Source organism: Macrotis lagotis, chromosome 5 (assembly GCF_037893015.1).
Source record: "Macrotis lagotis isolate mMagLag1 chromosome 5, bilby.v1.9.chrom.fasta, whole genome shotgun sequence".
NCBI lineage: Eukaryota > Metazoa > Chordata > Mammalia > Peramelemorphia > Peramelidae > Macrotis > Macrotis lagotis.
The window spans coordinates 18,656,853-18,670,714 of NC_133662.1; the positions used below are offsets into that span (position 1 = coordinate 18,656,853).

General features: G+C 40.8%; 1 protein-coding gene across 1 annotated transcript in view; it reads right to left on the reverse strand.

Annotated features, from left to right (window-relative positions):
* C5H6orf132 (chromosome 5 C6orf132 homolog) overlaps positions 1–1,505 on the reverse strand; it is a 45,656-nt gene extending 44,151 nt beyond the window's left edge. Inside the window, exons 1-2 of the mRNA XM_074189987.1 lie at positions 1,453–1,505; positions 1,030–1,364 (exon numbers count right to left, since the gene is read on the reverse strand). Coding sequence (XP_074046088.1) covers positions 1,030–1,364; positions 1,453–1,505 — 388 coding nt within the window. The remainder of the gene's footprint in view (positions 1–1,029; positions 1,365–1,452) is intronic.
* Positions 1,506–13,862: the final 12,357 nt, after the last annotated feature.

The window sequence follows — 13,862 nt, forward strand, 5'->3', positions numbered from 1 at the left end:
ATCCAAGCCTCCTTCTTTCAGAGTCCCTTCAAACTATTAGTTTGAGGAAATTCAGACCCCAGAATGACTCTGATGATAAGGATGGAAATGGGGGAAAAGTCAGTATTATTAAATGAAGATGTGAGTCATTTCTTCACATGCACCAAGGACAGTCAACCACCTCTATTGACTTTTTCGAATGATAGAAAACCCAAACATGCCAAAGTGGGAGGGGCTGTATGAAGAGAGAGTGGCTCTGATGACCCAAGAACAGCTGGCTCTCTTGTGGATCCTCTGATCAACCTGGCCCTGGTGTGGCAACACTGGGCAGAGTCTGTGGCAAGGTCAGGGCTGGAAGTCAGGGATAAGGACAAAGCAGGGGTGTCCCTCTCTCTCTGTCTCTCTCTCTCCCTCAGCTGGAACTTTAGAGATCAGTTAGCAAAACCCTTTTATACAGATGAGTGGACTGAAGCCAGGGGAGTGAAAGTAATTCAGAAAAACAAAGGCGGCGAGGGAGTTAAGAAGCAACATTGGTAGGCCCTGCTACAAAGTCTCTGTGAGAAGTTTAAAAAAAAAAAGTTACTTAACTTGCATGGGAGAAGAATAGATAATACAGAAAGAGGACTGTGGGGAATCTCTCACAGGGGAGCGGGAAGTCCAGTACTGGATCCTTTGGGGGTCCCTTCCAAATGTACAACACACACACACACACACACACACACACTCACTCTCCCAACGGCACCTCCTTCTCAGAGCCCAGCCCTGTAGTCAGGCCCCCAGCTCTCCTCCCCCTTTCCCAGCAGTTTCTCTCTCTCCCCAATTCACAGGTTCTAACGCGTCCCTTCCCGTCCACCCTCTTCGCCCAGCTTCGCGTCTCCTCGGTTGCACGGAGCCCTTGGAAGGCTCAGACTCGCTCCCTGCACAATGCGCCTCTCCGTTCTCTGCAGGGCCAAGCCCTCCGTGGGGGATTTCGGGGGACCCTTTCTTTCCCTGGCCCCACCCACTGGCAGAACTGTCCCTCTTCAGCCCCCAGCTTCAGAACCGACTCACCAAAGTGCCTGGTCCCTTCTATGGGGACCTCCTGGGTGAAGATCCAGGGCGGGTTGGTGGCATACAAGGAGGTGGTGGTGGAAGGTGTCTGTTTTTTCCCGAAAAGTTTGCTGAAGGTCCCTTGCACCGACTGGTTCTTCTTCATCTTGCCTTCTGTCGGTGTTGGGGTGTGTAGGGCCTCCTCCTGCCCTGCACTGGGGCTCCGCTGAGTTTGACTGGACTCTGCCCCGGCCTCTCCCCAAGGGGAAGATTCTAAGAAGCCATGCCCCCGTCCACGGTCCTTACCCCTTCTCTGGCTGCAACGGGCTGCAGGTGCTGTCGGCTCCACAGCACTCCTGGAAATGGGAGGCACCTGGACAGGTAGAAGGGCTGGCTGTTGTTACCTGGCCCCGCCCAGCCGCCGCGCCACAGCAGCCGCCCCACCGCCCAACTCCCCGGGTCACATTCCTGCCTGCCTCTTGCCTACAACAAGCCATTGTTCGACTGGCCTAGCTCAAGTAGTCTGGGGATCTTTGCCCAGCCAACCTCTTTCTCTGGATGGCCACCTAGGATGGCCAGTCTTTGCGAGACCCACTCAGGCCTCCCTTCGTGTTTCCTGACTTCTCCCACTGCCCCAATCCCCACTGAGGAGAAGGTTCAAATTCCCACAGGGCCTAGCTGGACTCATGGACTCAAAAGTAGGATTTAGAACAAAAACAGAGTTTAGAGAACATCTTGACTTGTCCAAAGTTATTCCAAATAATGAGTACAGATAGATTTCAAACCTAGGTCCTTTTTATTAATTTTTCAATCTCATTCCACAAACATTTAGTAAATGTGAACTATAGGCAGGATTGCCTGGTAGATAGCCCACCAGGCTTGAGTCAGGAAGGCTGGATTTCAACCAGCAAGGACTCTTACCAAGCTGAAACTTGGAAGTTCACTTATGTGTGACTCTGAATAAGTTACTATGTGAGCCTGCATAAGTACTTGCCTTAATTGATCCATCTGTAAAAAAAAAAAAAGGGTTAGACTCAATGGCCTCTAAGGTCACTTCCAGCTCTAAATCTATGTTCCTATGACTGTGCAAGGAGCAGAGGGGTTTCTTTAGGAGAGTCATCAGGGGCCTGTACCTCTGCCTTGGGTGGAAATAACACTCTTCTAGGTCCTGTTGGCTCCAAGGCCTATAAATCCGAGGGAAAGATGAGGGAGGAAAGGATAGGAGTTAGGCTTATGCCTCTTGACAAGCCCATAGCTGGGGAGGCTGTGAAGTGTGTGATTCAGTGACAGAGACAGATAGTGAACTGTTACCTGAATTATCCACTTAGCAGCCCCTCTTTTCATTTCCTCTTTCCTTTATCTGCCTTCAAAGGCCCAGGAATGCTCCAGGCATCTGGATGCTTGTCATTTTGATTTGGCTCTACCAGTGATGGCTCATTTGTATGGCATGGAAGCTTCTGACTTTGAAAAACTAGTGTCCCCCAACCTCTGAAACTTCTGTGATCTGATGAGGTCCTGAGATGGACTGCTCTTATTCCCCATTCTGGAAAGATGCTTGTTGTGCCACTGCTTATGCCCAAAGTCTATATTATGTATTGGAAAGAGTAAATCATTTTTATAAAGTGTTTACCATGTGGCAAGCACTTTGCTAAGCATTGGGAATATAAATTGAATAGAAAGAAAGTTCCAGCCCTCCAGTAGCTCATACTTTAATTAGGAAGTCAACAGTGGAAGGAAACAGAAAAGAGGTGGGGGTAGCAGGTAGGAAGGAAACTATGAGGTAGAGTGAGGAGTAGAACCTGTAGAAGAATGGACATATGACTGGCCTGGGAGCTTGCCTAACAGTGGAGGGTCTGCGAGGAACCAAGCAATCAGAGGAAGGTCTTGAGGGGGGCTAGTGTCCTTCCAATATGGTGAATTCTGGGGGAAAGAGTGAACTTCTAGGGTGAGGAAGCTTCCCTGGCTTTAGTGCAAATTGGGAGAATCAGGAGGGCTGGAAGCATTGACCCTATATCCAGGATTCTCTGTTCAAATTCTGTCTGTGGTGCTTTCACTAAGGATTAGAGACAAGTGACTAGAATAGGGAAAGCTGGAAGGGATTTCTGTTCAAAAATATATTTATTCAATGTCTACTATGTAACAGGTCCTGCACTATGTGCTAGAGATACAAAAAGAAAAAAGAAAAAGATAGTCCCTGTCCTCAAGTAGTTTGCAATCTAAAGATGGCAGGGTGGTTGGAAGACGAAAGGGCTTGACTGAATTTCTTCCACATTCTGCCTACTCCCTGTGTGTGACCAGGAATAAGTCACTTAACTTTTGAACCTCAGTTTCCTTATCTGTGATATGGGATAATGATATGTGTACAAGCTACCAACACAGGAGTGGTTTGAGATAAAAGTTCTTAAACCTTTAAGAGCTTTTGAAAACTAAAGAAACTTGCTATTTAATAATAGAAAAGAATGAGCTGAATGCCTATTATCAATCACTCAAGAAGCATTTATCGGGGCGGCTAGGTGGCGTAGTGGAGTGCTTGGAGTCAGGAGTACCTTGGTTCAAATCTGGACTCAGACACTTAAGAATTACCTAGCTGTGTGGCCTTGGGCAAGCCACTTAACCCCGTTTGCCTTGCAAAAAAAAAAAAAAGAAGAAGCATTTATCAAGTGTCTTCATTGGTCAGACATGATGCTATCCTGAAAAAGACAAAAACGAAACAGACCCTGACTTTGAGGAGTTTTCATCCTGTCAGGGGAGGAGAGAGGCAACATGTGCATAATTATATATGTTAAATGCAGGACAAATGCAAACTAAGTTTTGAGGGAGAGAGCACTGGCAGTGGGGGGTCAGGAGAGGCTTCACATGAGAAGGTGCTGTTGGAACTGTGTTTGATGGAAACAAAGGATTCAGAGACAGAGAAGAGATGGGGAAGTAAAAAGACTTGGAGACATGGATAATTGTGAGACAGATGCATCTAGCATGGCTAAGCACTGTTAGTGATGGCTAAAGTATAAGAGATTCTTACCCTAAAGGAGCCCAGAGTCTCATTGTGGAGAAAAACCTCACGTATAGAGAAGATAAACTATTACATGTATACACATACACACATATGAGTCTAGGTCCTTTGATAATAGATTAATTGATTATATATATATATATAGGGATTGAATTTATGATTTTATTGACATAGGATGCTTCAGAATGAGGGAATTCTTTCTACTAATGCAGGTTAACTCTGTGTCTGCAACTTATAGTCTTAGGGAGTTTCTTAGTGCTCTCAGAGGTTATGTGACTTTCCCAGGATTTTCTAGCCAGGATATGGCAGAGATAGGACTGGCTAGGTCTTCATGGCTCCCAGAACAGCTCTGTATATACCATATGGCTCTATATTATTGCAGATACTGATATTGCAAATCTATCTATCAACTTAACTCACTATGTCTATATCTGTTTCTCTATCTTTATCTATATCTATTTAAATACATACCTATTTCTTTATATCTGTTTAATATTAATCTATGGATTTGTATTTCTATTTTTGTCAATCTCTATATCTATTTAGGTATCTATATTTATCTTTATCTACCTGTCACTTTTTACATCTATATCTATATCAATAGCAGTCTCTCTACAGCACTCTATCTCTAATTATCTATCTATATCTACCTATTTATTTTTGTATCAATGTTTTTCTATATCTATCTCTAGCTGTCTATATGTATCAATGTTTATATAGCTATATCTACATATCTATAGCTGCCTATTTCTTTACATTTATTTGTTTATATATCTATATCTAATGATCTATCTATAGCTACTTATCTATTTGTTTATTTATATCTAATTTGTATCTCTCCATATCTACCCATTTTGGTATCTATATCTATCTTTCTGATATCTCTGTCTATATCTGTCTTTCTATATCAATTTGTTTATATATATATATGTACATATATATATATATATATATATATTCATATCTATTTGTCTCTGACTCCAAAAATGAGAAAGGTGCATGGCATGATGGCATGTAGGTTCTAATGCAAAGAGCCCTTGGGTCTGGAATCAGAAGACATTGCTTAAAGACTGTCCTCTGGTTATCTGTCTTGGTTGTGTGACTATGGGAGAATCATTTCCTCTTTCAGGGTCTCAACTTTTTAATATATAAAAGGAGGATATTGGACTTATCTCTGGAGTCCTTTCCATTCTGATACTTTAGGATTCTATGGGCACAGGCAACACATGTTAACAGGAATTCAGAGAAGAGGGACAAATCTTTATGCAGACTCCAGTGGCCCAGGAATTCTTGGTATTAGTGGGATTTTAGATAGGCCTGAAAAGATAAGTAGGGTTTTAAGATAGGAAGAGAAAGGAAAAGCATTCCAAGTTAAGGATGGGTAGGAAGCTCACAGGTACTGGGAGGTCCTTCCCCTCAAGAAGCTTACATTTGTGGTTGGGGAGCCCATATGAAACACTTAAGGAGAAATCTAGGAGGTGGGGACTATAGGCACCACAGAGGCATCCAGGTAGCATAGTGAATAGAGGGCAAGACTTGGAGTTAAGGTCGACTGAATCCTACCTCTGACATTTACTAGCTGTGTGACCCTGGACAAGTCAATTAACAAGTACCTGCTTCATGCCTTATCTGCAAAATAAGGGGCCCTTCTAAGTGTATATCAATGATTTTTTTGACCTATCTAATGCGAAGAGAATGCTCATAAGAGTGGGACATAAGATTGGTTAGGTTAGAGGAGGGAGTGAATTTCTGGAGTTTCAGATTTGAACTTGATTTGTAATTCAGAGGAAGTAATACTAGACAGAGACACTGGATTCAAAATCTGTCTCTGATCATTAAAACTCTTTAGCCCTCCATTTCATCATCTATAAAATGAAAGATTTGGACAAGATGGTCTGTGACATTTCTTTCAACTCTAGAGTTATTATTCTAATAGGGGAAAAATATCAATTTTTGAGCCAGAGAGTGACATGATAAAAGTGGCAGGTGTGAGCAATAGGGATTGGAAGAACTGGGACCAGGAAAAAGACAGACAGACCCCTAAGGCCAACACAGATTTGCCCACCAGGGCCTATTAATTTATTTTAACTTGTTCTAATGATTTTTGGTTATTATGAACTATCCCAGTTACTTTACTTACTGTCCCCTACTTCCTATGAAACTTTTCCTTTTAAGAAGGGACTAGATAACTAGATAATGCAGTAAATGCAGTGTTGTTGGATTTGGAGACAGGAAGAAAAGTTCAAATCCAGTTTCAGACACTTACTAGCTGAGTGACCCTAGGCAAGTCACTTCATTTGCCTTAGTTTTCTCATCTATAAAAATGGTACTATAGAGATCAAATGAGATGATAATTGTTTTATGTACAATCGTGTTTCCAGTGTTTTTTCCTTTCTTTCTCTCTCTTTTTGATTTTTTCTTTTTTTAAAAATTTTTTTTCTGATTACATGTAAAGATAGTTTTCAGCATTCATCCTTTTGCAAACTTTTTAGTTCCACATTTTTCTCCACCCTCCCTTCCCTCCTGCCTTCCAATGGCAACAAAGAATTTGATATAGAGTTTACATGTAAAATTGTGCTTAACTTATTTCCATATTGGTCATGTTGTGAAAGAGGGATTAGAACCAAGGGAGAAAATGTGTTTTCTGATGCTGTAGTTGTTATTTGAATCTATTTCTGCTTTCTATCCTTTACATCTGTTCTTGTGAGTCTTCTCAAGTTTATCTGAATTCTTCATACCTTTTCTCATGTTGTGCAGTATTTTATCACAGAAATCATTTCCTTTTTACTGTGTTGGACCAGTCAGTAAGCAAGCATTTATTAAATGTTTTCTAGGAGCCAGGTTCTGGAGATATGGAAGAAAAAAGAGAAAAGGAAGCAAATAGATCAATCATCATCACCCTCATGGAGCTCCCAATCTAAGCGGGGGAACATGGTGATAATGAGATGCATATAAGCTATCCACAGAGTAGATGATAGGGAATCTCAAAGGGAAAAGAATGAGCAATTGGGGTTTGGAAATTGTTATGAAGGCTCAGAATCTCCATTGGACAGTCAAGTACAAGAGGTTCAATTTTTAACAAACAGAAGTTTCCTACCTTATCTAGGATAAACAAAGGCTACATCAAGGCTGGCTTAGTGAACTCAGAGTAGGAAAACACTGGAGGCCAGATTCTGTTGCAATCAGTCAGGCATAGGGGGTTTGGATCTTGGGGGTCCAGGACCCAGCAAAGGAGGAAATGTGAAGAAAATGCTTAAATTTTTTTTTTAATTTTAAGAAGAAAGGACTAACTTGGTAATATCCTGGATGCAAGGGATTGAGGAGAGGCTGGAACTGAAGAATAAGATTGGTATGGTTTGGTTGGGAGTTAGAAGACCTGGGCTCAAATCTATTCTATTATTATTTCTTCTTTTCTATTCTATTTTTTCTTCTGTTCTATTATTATTAGTTGTTTGACCTTGGACAAAAGAGGGGGAAGGGAACAGCCACCTTCTGAATGCCAATCACTTTGCAAATATTTTATCACTTGACAGTCACAACAAACCCTGAGAGATAAGTGCTATTGTTCTCATTTTATAGATGAGAAAACTGAGGCTGACTTGTCCACTTAATAAGATTTGAACTCAAATCTTCATGATTCTAAGTCCCAGGTTTCTGTCAATCCACTGGGCTACCTAGCAATCAATCTCAACTTCTCTGGCATTTACTTTCCTCATCTCTCTAAAATGAGAGTTGGAGTAAATGACCTAATCTTAAGTATTTGATTCATTGACATCTCTGAACTTCTCTTTTTTTGTTTGCTTGCTTGTTTATTTTATGCCTATGCCAGGGGCTAGAAAAATCATACAAAGCTTCAGGGGGTTATGGGTATAATGCTTCTTGACATCTTGACTGTTTCACTAGAATCTCCTAAAGTGTTTTTCAAACATGAAATTGTTATGCCTCTATCCTAGACAGTTGAACAGAACTTAGAAAAGGCTTTACTTCTAAGGTATTCCCAAAGTCACCACAGTAATTGAGGTGGGGAGTAGAACCCAAATTTTTAAAGATTTCAGTCACCTACAACATCCTCCCTCTGTCCCTTTCCCCTTGATTTCATTTTCTTAGCTTGGCAAGTTTTAAGATGGGGAGTATAGGATGGGGGTGGGGGTTCCCTAGGGCAGGGTTGGGGCCTAAATCTCCATCCATTGTTGTTTATGCTCATCCCCAACTAACTCACCTAGTAATAACAACCAACACCCCTGGTCCCCCCCAGTAAAAGAAACAGTCAAATAACAGGGCTCCCCTTCTAGAAACAGACAAAAGCACCATTCCTATAATTAAATAGCCAACTTCATAATTACCTTGTAACCCTGGAGAGCAAAGTTTATTGTCAGTCACCTGAAATCTGAGATTCAAATATGGCTCAGAATCTGTGATTCTCTTTTCTCTAGAGCTAAGGACAGATTTCCAGCTTGGAATTTCCTGACTGAGTAGAGAGCCCTTTTGAGAAACAAAGCAAACAGGTGGACATTACTTAGGTAGCATGTGGGTGTCCAGTGGGTGGAAATGGTCTGAGATAGATTCTTCTGCATGGAGGCAAGGGAAGAACTGAAATAATATAGTAAAACCATTTTTCCTCTTCCATCATAGAGCCAGGGCCCCAAGAGTTCCAACTGAGTCACTTGGATCTGCTCTTTCTATTCAAAATGCCACTCCCAAGGTCCAGAACTTTATTAGTTCACATTTGGATTATGAAAGCACCTTCCAAGTTGACCTACTTTTCCCCAATCTCTTCCCCTCCAGTATTCTTGCACATTGACAATAGAGGGAAAAAACCCAATGAATTATCATGAAGAAAAGTGCTCGATCAACTTTAAAGTGATTTTTGAATGTAGATTTTATTATTCAAATACTATTTTCATTATAGAACCATAACTTCAATGCAAGAAGGGATGTTGTAGGTCATCTAGTCCAACACTCTCACTGTATAGAGGGGAAAATGAGATCCAGAGGAGCTGATGTGTCCAAGGCCACACATATCTCCTCTGCTCAAGAACCCTAAAGGCTGCCTATTACCTATCACCAGAAAGTAGGTCTAGCTAGAGGGGAACCTCAGAGGCCATCTAGTGGTAGGGTTGTAAGTTCTTAGTTCCTAGAATTGAAAGGTGGGTAGAATCCAACTCTTTCATTTCTCTAAGAAAGACCAAGGGAAGTTATGTGACTTGCAATATAGCATAGGTAGTAACTAAAAGAGAGGGGGATTTGAACCAAGATATACTGATTCCAGAATCTCTTTCTATTAAAACATGGTAGGGGAAATAATTGTGAACTTGAGGAAGGGGAAGACTTCCTGGAACAAAGGAGATTTGTTCTGGGTTTGGACCAGAAAATTAGACCAGAAGTTATAGAAGGAAAATTCAAAACCAGAAAGTATTCATTTAGCTGTTTCCTATAGGGCACAGATGCAAAGAATTCTCCTTTGGCCCTTGGTTTCTTTTGCTTCTTACCAAGGCCCCATAAATGACAGACCCTAGTCTGGGGAAAAAAACTTGTTCTTATTCTCAGATAAGTCTTAGGATCCCTTTTTAAGGTAACTTTTAGCCTTCTTTTAGGGTCACCTTTCTCCTCTTCCATCATTTCCCTCAATGGCTAGAGTTCCAGTCTCCTGATAGCTTTCTTGGTTGCTTCTATGTGTCCCTCAGGTCTAGAAACAGATCATTTCTTGGTACAGTCTCCTCTGTCCATTTCTCAATTTAATTCTACTCTGAAGATTCTACTATGTGCACAGTAGAAAAAATCTACAAAATGACAGTCCTTGTCCTTAAGGGGATTATAATTTCTTGGGGGTAGGGAAAGGGTACAAAATGCATCATCATCATCATCATCATCATCATCATCATCATATAATAAATAATAACAATAGGTTTTCTAATTTTTTGGATCCCTATTTGGAGTTTTCTTGGCAGAGATACTGGAATGATTTGCCATTTCCTTCTCCAGCTCATTTTACAAATGAGGAAACTGAGGCAAACTGGGTGAAGTAACTTGGTCTGAAGTGGCTTCATGTTTGAGAAACATTTTTGGAGATTCTGGAAAGGGTAAAGATGGAAGGACATTACACCTCTCTAAAGTTTTACCATTAAGTATGATTTTTCTAGCCTCTGGCATGGTCATAAAATAAACAATTAAACAAAAGAGACAAAAAATTCAGAGATGTCAAAGGATCAAAGATTTAGAGTTGGAAGAAATATTAAAGATCATTTACTCCAATACCCTCATTTTAGAGATAAGAAAAGTGAAGATAAAAGAAGTTGAGACTTGACTGATAGATTAAGAAGCTTGAGTTCAAATACAGCTTCAGACACTGAGGGTCACACAGATAGGAAGTATCTGAGGTCAGATTTGAGCTCAGGAAGATCAGTCTCCTTGACTTCAGGTTCAATGCTCTATCTACTTAGCTGCCACTACTATTGATAATAGCTAGAATTTATTTAAAACTTTAAGATTAGAGGAGTACTTTATACACATCAACAACTCTAGGAGGTAAGGTTATAATTATTTCCATTTTACAGAAGTGGAAACTGAGACTTGGAGAGGTCTAGAAAACTTGCCCAGGGTCATACAACTAAAAAAATATCTGAGGAGGGATTTAAATCCAGTCTTTCCTGACTCCCAGAATTTCAGCATACTATCCCCTGCACCCATTGCCAAGGTAGCTTTCATTTATTGGTCTCTCTGCCTCAAGTCTCTCCCCATTTCCATACACCCTCCACTCGGCTGCCATGGTAGTTTTTCTCAAGCTTCGGTTTGTCTTGTTGACCCTGCTCAACATTCTCTAGTTGCTCCCTCTTACATCTATGATAAATTTCTCTGCTTACCAGTTAACTTTTAATTTTTTGGTCTCTTTTAGTTTTATCAATGGGTTTGATTTTTTACATTACAGACACTGTCAAATGACTTCCACTTTGGAAGTGAGGTCTCTAGTTTGCCAACTTTCCAATTTAAATTCACTTTACTCTGCTCTACAAACTCTACCTTTCAGTTAAATTGATTCACTTGCTAGCGCTTGAACCCATTGCTTCATCTCCCATCTCAATATTTTTGCACTTAATATCCTATGCCTGGAATACTTTCCCTTCTCACTTCAGCTTTTTAGTTTCCCTGACTTCCTTCAAGGCTCAGTTTAAATCTTACTTTATGTAGTTAAGTGACTTGCCCCAGATCGCACAGCAGGCTAATTATTAAATGACTGAAGTAGGATTTGAACTCAGGTCTTCCTGACTCCAGGGCCAGTACTCTGTCCACTGTGTCACCTAGCTGCCCCCTAAATCTGACTTTCTGCAAGTCATCTGTCCTTGTCTTCCAGTGGCTAGTAACTTCACTTCTGGGATGACGAGCTGTCTAGTGAGCACATATCTTGGATGCACCTCATTATGTATGTGTTCATTTATCCCTTAGAGAGTGAGATCTTTGAGGTTGGACACTGTTTTTTGGCCTTTCTCTGCCTCTCCAGAACTTGGTAAACCTATAGTAAAATCAAATGTATTGTGATAGGTATAAAAAATAGAGAAATAGAAATAAAATTGCAGGAAAATCTGAAGAGGAAAACAGGGTTTAGAGCTGGTAGAATCTGGGAAAATCCAGGGGAAAGCATCTGAGCTGAACTGAGTAGGAAGGGAAGAAGATAGAAACAAGAAATGTAAGGCAGCTTATATAGGGAAGCTTGGAGACAGAAGACCTTGGGATGAGCTAGAAATTTTGGCTGTATTATATCATGAAGTGTGTAAAGGGGCATAAAAGAATATAAGGATGGAAAGGTAAGTTGGAACAATACTATGGAGGTTCAAGCCAAAGTATCTATTAAATAGGAAGACTTTTGAGCAGAGAAATAAAGTGGTCAGATGTGCATTACTACCCTAGATAAGTCATTAACCTCTCTCAGTCTCAACATCCTGATCTATAAAATGGGCATAATAATAGTGTCTACAGAGGGTTATAAAAAAAGAGAACCCAAATAAAGAGCCTTGAAAATATTAAAGTACTACTTGAAATGCAAGCTATAATGATGAAGAAGATGAAGATGAAGTTGATGCTGACTTCTATGTGGTGATGGATTAGAGTGGGGAGAAACTAGAAGCATGAATATTAACTAGAAGGATGGTAGTCACTATCCAGTTCATTATTTCCCTTCTCTCATAATTCCTGCCTTTGTCACCCACCTGGAGATAACGTCAATCTCAGAGTACTTTGAGAACCATGATCAGAGAGTCAAATGTAATAGGTATTATGGTGCCTTTTTCTTATTTCTACTCCTGGGCCTCTTCTCCAACTTCCACCCTCAGCCTTGCCTCCCTTCTCTATTATTAGAGGTCATTATCATCAGAGTATAAGATCTGAACACTGGGACTAGAGCTATTAAGACCCGAATCTCTAGGCAGCTTGGCCCCAAAGTTCACTGGCAACCAACACTCATTCCTGACTAAGTATGAAAAGGTAAATAAATAAGGTGTATTCCCCTGCCTGAAGCCAGCCTGGCAGAGCCAGTGAAGCCACCCACCAATTGCTTCTGTTATTCTCTTCCCTCCCTCCCTTTCCTGCCCTGGGGATGTATGTCACTCACATCTTTATCATTCCAGACACACTTCTAAGAGGTACCCACCCAAGATGGTTTGAGGGGAGTAGGGAGCATCTTAGGAAGGTCAACAATCAGGGCTGTGCTGGAGCCAGCTCTAATCTATTGTTATATGAGCATTTACATCTTGGAAATCTTCAAAAGCTATAAATGAGTATTTGATGCATTATTATTTTGTTGCTTGTCCAGATTTATGAAAGTGATATAGAAAATATTAATATTGCAGATTAAACTTAAACATGTGTGGGCATTTCTCCGTCTGGCTATTAAACATTTTCCAACACACCAGGGTATGTTTGTTAGGCTGGGGAAAGTATATAGATTTATAACTCCATAGCTGGAAGAGAACTCAAGACCTCCTCCTCTATTTTAAAGATGATAAATATGGGGCTCAGGAAGGTAAAGGTCACCCAGGTAGTGTCAGAAACAGGATTTAAACCAAGGTCTTTTGACTCCAGAGCCAATGTCTTCTTTCCATAGTACCATGCTTCCTAGAGAACTCTCATATATCTGGGAGAGGGATTGTGAAAGATAATTTGAGAGGTTTACTAGGCAAATGGTTATATTTTAGGGGTGATAAGGGTGTGTACTATGTGGGCATGGCAGCTAGGTGGCACAGTGGAAAGAATACTGGCTTGGAGTCAGGAAGAAGACTTGAATTCAAATTTGACTCTAGATATTGAATAGTTATGTGATTCTAGGCATGTCAATTCACTTGTTTTTCTCAGCTTTCTCATTTGTAAAATGAGAGTAATAGCACCTAGGTCCCAGGATTGTTGTAAGGATCTAATCTGATAATACTTTAAAGCTCTTAGCACAGTTCCTAACATATAATAGGTGCTTAATACTTATTTCCTTCCTTCTTCCTTCCCTCCCTCCTTCCTTCCTTTCTTCCTTCCCTTTTCTTTCTTTCCATTTTCCTTCTTTCTCTTCCTTCCTTTTTTTTTCTTTCTTCTTCCTCCCTCCTTCCCTTATTTATCTTTTCCTGCCTGCCTGTTTCCCTCCCTTTCCCCTTTCCTTTTCCTTCTTCACTTCAGGTCCAGTTCCAGCACAAAGCAGAGTATCTCTCCTCCTTGTATGGGTGCTGGAGTGGGGGAGTGTGCATGTAGTGGATGGGGGGAATGAACTAAATAGTGTAGAGAAGATAAAAATAGCAAATCAAGTTAAGTCTGAGGATGGGGCAATGTGTGAGTGTCTATGTGTCTTTGTATGTGTGTGTCTTTGTGTGTG